Raw genomic sequence first — 6,269 nt, forward strand, 5'->3', positions numbered from 1 at the left:
AAGACTAAATGAGTCACTTAAACTGTGGTTTTAATAAAAAAGCTCATTTGTTTATTTATAATAAGTTCTGTAGCATTTAAGTGGTTAGACCTTAGCTTCTCTTGACACCCAGAATGTAAATAGACATGTAAAAACTGGCTAGAGTTTGTAAAAATGCACAAAAGGTTTAAAACTCTTTGATTCACAGCTATTAAGGGTTCAGAATGTCTTTATGTAATCTGAAATGTAAATATGTTTTCTAACTGTATATCTGTTTAATTTCTGTTTCTTTTAATAGATAAAGATCATCAACAAGTACTGCTCTTCAGATGATCAAGTATGTCATTATTTGCCTAACTTGACACAAAAACACGTCATTTTTGCATCTTTTTGAGAACAGGTGCTTAATTGCCAAAAGACCAACAGGCCAATTAAATTCCTTCTGACAGCACACCTTCAGACCACGAAAGAGGCGAAAATCAAACTGAAAATGCCGTCCAACTGCTTGGACGACACTCTGTGAATGTGTATCCCGGCTCTATGAGCAGAAACCTGACATGTGTGAAACAGCCTGTTGAAGTTAACTCAAATATTTTCCTCTGACCATATTCTGGGTGTGAATATCTATTTTAGTCTCTAAAGCAGAGGTCTCGATGATGCTGCAGACTGCAATGTTTTAGAAACTGCAGTTCTAGCCGTTACATTCATCTCACTTACCACTTTGTCCAAGGCTCCTTTTGACCTGCCATAACAGCGTTTCTAGTTATTGTCGTGGCCTTTTTCTTTTTTTTTTCTCATTGTTGTCAAGGTTTCAATTTAGTTACTACTGGTGAGCACATTCCTAGGAGTATACCAATGTATCCCATATTGGCAGTAACTTTATACACATGTCTATTTCAAGTTTTTTGTGAGAAATGTTATAAATATGTATAAAATGACATCATCTGCATACAACTGCAGCTCTGTGCAAAATCATCGGGGCAATATGAAAATTAAATTAAATTTGTCAGGGGAAAAAAAAAAATAGAACTTGGTCACTCAAAACTTTACTACAGGATTCTTTAGATAGAACGTATTGTCAAGCAAACAGTCAAGGCCCGAACTTTGAAATCAGTGGACATTGTTAACCACAGGATACGGGAGTGTAGCTGATAAGCAGTGCTTGGGATTTTCTCTGCTTTCCTCTGCTTAGATGAGAACAGGGCAACTTCCAAGTCAATCTGGAGTAGATAAAAGGAAATTGTTGCAGTGCAGCTGAGACTGCAGAACTGTATTACAATACAATACAATTTTATTTATATAGCACATTTAAAAACCACAGGTATGCCAAAGTGCTTCACAGAATGAGTTAAGAGCAATAATAAATACAAATATAAAGCATAAAATACAAAATACACATAAAATATACTAACAGGCAGGTGACATAACTAACCAATAATACACCGGCATAGTAGGCACAACCCAAAAGGCAGAAGGTTAAAACATAAACATTAACAAGTAATAAAAAGTAATAAAAATAAGTTCCAATACACTAAGGATGTGGGCACTAGGAGGTGGAGAAAGCAAGGCTAAACAAATAAGTTTTTAATCGAGATTTAAAAGATTGAATTGAATCAGACGCCCGAATAGCTAGGGGGAGGTTATTCCAGAGGTAGGGTGCGACAGCGGCGAATGCGCGGCCACCTCTGGTCTTGAGCCGAGATCTCGGTTGCACCAGGAGCATTTGGCCTGCTGATCTAAGCGCTCTCCCAGGGATATAAAAGCTGAGGAGATCCGTAAGATAGCTGGGCGCGGTGTTATTTATGATTTTAAAAGTGAGCAATAAAATTTTAAAATCAATACGAAATTTAATAGGGAGCCAGTGCAGGTCAGAAAGAACTGGAGTAATAGACTCAAACCTGCCAGTTCCAGTTAAGAGACGCGCAGCCGCATTTTGTGGTATGTAGGGCTTGGCCTTAGAGATAAGACGTAGTTGATTAAAACTCGATTTAACTACGGAGGACACATGTTTGTCCAACTTAAAGGAACTGTCCAAGACAACACCCAGGTCCCTCACAGTGTCAGAAAGGGAGTCAGCAAAGGGCCCAAAAATACCAGTTAATTCAGCCCGAGAGAAGGGAGTATCAAAGATTACAATTTCAGTCTTCTTATCATTTAGAATAAGAGAATTGCTCAGTAACCAGTTTTTAACTTCATTCATACAATCAGAGAAGTGTTTCAATGACGACGTGACATCCTCAGCTAGTTCAAAATAGATTTGAATGTCATCCGCATAAAAGTGAAAAGAGAAATTGTATTTATCAAAGATTGAAAAGTATCGTTTTAAATGGATGCTTTCTGAGCTGCGTCATTGGGTGCCCCCCCCCCACTTACTTTGTCACTGCACTTTTGACTATTCTTTTCCATTTTTCTTTTCCATTTTCTTAGTAAGAACATATTTTTCATTGTGTGTGTCTTTTTGTGTATTATCCATTTATTTATTTCAAATCAAATAATGAAAATGTATCCTTCTGAATCCCTGCAGATTGTTCACATGGGCTGGGCATGTGAATGCCCCGAGGGTAGCGCTCCTGGTCGATCTTCAACATTTAAGTTCCTGGCACTGCGAGGACCATATTTTTATATCTTCAAAAGTCCCCCGGTAATTTGTTTTTTCAATTTTCCTATTCAATATGGAGAGGAAATTGGTACATTTCTGTGGTGGGTCAGAGACCTCACTAGAGTTGGGCAGGTTTATAAATCATTTCTTCTAAAGTGAATCATAAACTAAATACATTTCTACAGCTGGCTTTTAGAAAGGAGGGGTTGTGGTATGGTGCATATGTTTGGTGTGGTACTGGATACATGTGATTAGCAAAGGCAACAAAATTTCCAGATAAAAAATAAAAACTCTCAGTCCTCATGTTCTCAGTGGATGAAAAGCCTGTTTGTGTGGAAGTTTTGAAACATAAGAAAACAATTTGCCCTCATTTTGTGTTTAATATTGTTGTGAGACCTCTGTGTCATCGTGTAATGTTGATACTTACAGAATGTTTTTCTACAATAAACATGTAATATCAGAATAACAGAAATGACAGTTGGCCATTATGTTGTTTATAGTGCAGTTCCTCTAGTAGTTTATATCGGAGGTACAGAATGGAGCATGCGGCCTTTTATTCTGTCCTTCTCTGTACCAAAAGTTCTGTTCACTCGTTGGTTTAAAAACCACTGGACACTAAAGTGTCTTTTTTCCTCCTTCTTATATAATTTAGAAAGTGTTTCTGGTTAATCACAGTTATTCAGTGGTTTTTCTCCCGAGGTAGTGTGTGCACATTAATTGTGATTTAGGTTTTCTTGGCCTTCCTGCTGGACTGTGCCTTTGTTACCCTTTACACAACTGTACACAGGAGAAGCTAATGTTCCCTTTGATGGTTCGTTAGTGTAGCAAACTTTGGTGTGCATGTATTTGCTCTGTTTAAATTCAGATTGTCAGAGACTTTCGATCTCTTCTTAGCTGCAGTTTGAGAAAAGAATCCAGGCGTTTCCTGACCATTTTATGAGAGTGTACGAAATAATAATAATGACTACTGACGACAGTGGCTGTAGGTGAACGAATACAGTGCAGCATTTCTTCTTAAATATTTTTATTTCAAATTGTTCATTATTTTGAAAGAGAAAATACTGTAAGAGGGGGAAATCCATTTTGTAAAAAACTTGTTATAAGTCAGAAAGAAAATTCTCCTGCTTGAACAAGTTGCAGCAAATTAAAGTTTTTCCAGGCTTGAAGTGTGCCAGGCAGGCACCTGTAAGTGCAAACGTCCCGAGAGGAACTCCAGATATTGCAAGCCTTAGGTCTGCTCACATCTACTTATTACAAATACTGGATAACATTTCAAATCCAGCAGACCAAAATGATATGAAGGCTCTTAAAAGAGGGTGACCCCATCATCAAGATCTGCACAAGCAGATCTCGTATCTAATCTTGTGAAGCCATCTTACATTTCCTGAGAAAACAGCATGTGTGTTACCCAAAACTGCAAAAAAAAAAAAAATCTCATGCATGTTGAGTGCTGCTCTTTTATGCTTGGTGAGGACCATTCCACATGTAAAATGCAGTGGTGAGTGAGAAAACTGTTATGATAAAAGCAGGTGGAATTGAGCAGCTTCAAGCTGAATAGCAAAGCAAATATAGAAAAATAATTATATTCAAGAGCAGATAAAACTGTAGATTGCTTAAAGATATTACATCTCGTAAAAGAAAAGTGTGTTTTCAACATCCAGTTTTAGACCGTTTTTCCTTGGTGGGTGTTCCACATTAATATTTAAAAATGAGTATAGCATTCAGCTGGGCTTCTAATAATATATATCAAGAGTTTAAATGTTACAGTCATGAAGAAATTTGGATATGGATAGTGGGCTGAAGATTCTTTGGTGACTTTATTAATAGAATGCACCAGGTTTTATTTTAGTTTAGAGCAAACATTTTAATTAGAGATGTGTGAAATGTAGATTTGCAAAGAAGATATTAAGGAAAGAGGTAGACACATATAAAAGTAGTGCCATCTGTGTTAACTTTAGTTTTTGGTGCCAGATATAAATTTTATGGTGAATAAAAGAGGTCCAAGACTGGATCCCTGCTGAACACCTGTGCAAACTACAAGGACATCTGGGTTGAAGTCTTTGGACACCGAGTACAAATTAAACATGGCCTGTTAATCTGCACTGACTGAGCAAAGCTTTTCTAGTAGAGTGTCATGATACTGAATTACATGCTTTTGAGAAATCCACAGAATAAAACAAATAACTTTTAAGATGGTTAGGAGTCTTTATATACGCTTACCTACTGCAACCGCTAACTTAAAAATGAGCTATAAGAAGAGCAGTTAGCCCAGCACAGAGGCAAAACAGGGAGAGATTGTTGTGTGTGTAAGTCGGGGGGGTTCTATTCCTCTGCGGGGCAACCTGCATATGGCCAATAAAGCATTCATTCATTCATTCAAACTGACAACTTTATGACATATCTTATCTCAGCTTATCAATACAAAAAAGAAAAAGAAAAAAAAAGAAAACATTAGAACATATAGAATTAAAGATTTTATGGTTTTAAAATCTCTCCGAATAAAATTAATTGATAATTGAAAGAATGGAAATCAGATTTAGCTTTTCTAATAAGTACAAGACAGTTTTTTTTTTAGTAGCTGAAACTTTGCAGATAGAAGAATGTTAGATATTCAAAATCACCAGTCTGTTCTGCATTGAGAGCATTGGAGGAGAACCAAGGATTATACACATATATATTCTGAAAATTTTATGGCGGCATGATTAAGTACATATTAAAACTTGTGACGTGATTAAAGGTAGATCATGATTGGAAACGTTTTCAATTTAATTGAGGTCTGAATGCTGCTGTTCCTTAAAAAAAATCTTTTCATTAAAATATTTAAAATTCAGTTTATTTATAAAATGTAGATGGTTGTTAGTCTGAAGGTCAAACATTTTTCTGTCACATGTAGTTGGGCACTGGTAGCTGATGTATCCAGAAAAAACTGCACTAGTGGGTTATTTGTTCAAATAAGATCTGTCATGGTTGATCTAAAAGGAATGCATTTATTTGGACATGTAAGGCTACAAATCAATTATTATATAATAATCTCTTGTAATGTTCTTGTAATGTAGCAGAACTTTTAGAGAGCAAATCTAAATTCAAGTCACACTCAATAACTTCCTCAGAACTAACATGTAATGGCAATACTTCGGCAGTCTCTGACAGGGCTGAACTGCTTGCAGCAGGAAGATGATGAACTCCAGTAACAGTAAAATGTGCACTACCTCCAGGGGAGTCAATAACAATATATTCAGTAGTCTGGTAGCGAAGCAACAGTAACAAGGCAAGCCTCTGTGTAGAGCCTTTGACACAGTCATACTGCACCTTGTTGTTTTCCTGTCAATGCCAAAGACATGTAGTTATCCAAATTTATGTCCACATGATTGACCTGGTTAGGCAAGTTTCAGTAAGGACAAAAATTCACTTATGTCAACAAAATCCAATTTTTGGATTTGTAAGGGGCTTCTAATGTTTAGATGTAATATAGCTCACTGAACTCTTGTACTGAGATGTCATTTCAGTGGAGATATGTTCTCTCTCAGGAGGCTGTGTATTGATCATTGAAAGATTATTTAATTTAACTATAGATAAGGTGGGTCAGAAGCTAGAGTGGGTCAGGTAGATGAGGATTCCTCCATTCTGCATGTCAAAGTATCCTTGAGCAAGATCCTGGATCTATCAGAGTCGTGACTGGGTGAATGAGGCT

At 36.7% G+C, this 6,269-nt stretch overlaps 1 protein-coding gene across 1 annotated transcript in view; it reads left to right on the plus strand.

The window, feature by feature from the left end:
- The window catches only part of sntg2 (syntrophin, gamma 2), a 100,793-nt gene that overhangs the window by 59,214 nt on the left and 35,310 nt on the right, over window positions 1-6,269 (plus strand). Inside the window, exons 11-12 of the mRNA XM_063498286.1 lie at window positions 278-316; window positions 2,504-2,620. Of these exons, the coding sequence (XP_063354356.1) occupies window positions 278-316; window positions 2,504-2,620 (156 nt within the window). The remainder of the gene's footprint in view (window positions 1-277; window positions 317-2,503; window positions 2,621-6,269) is intronic.

The sequence above is a fragment of the Pelmatolapia mariae genome, linkage group LG16_19, assembly GCF_036321145.2.
Source record: "Pelmatolapia mariae isolate MD_Pm_ZW linkage group LG16_19, Pm_UMD_F_2, whole genome shotgun sequence".
In the NCBI taxonomy this organism is placed as follows: domain Eukaryota; kingdom Metazoa; phylum Chordata; class Actinopteri; order Cichliformes; family Cichlidae; genus Pelmatolapia; species Pelmatolapia mariae.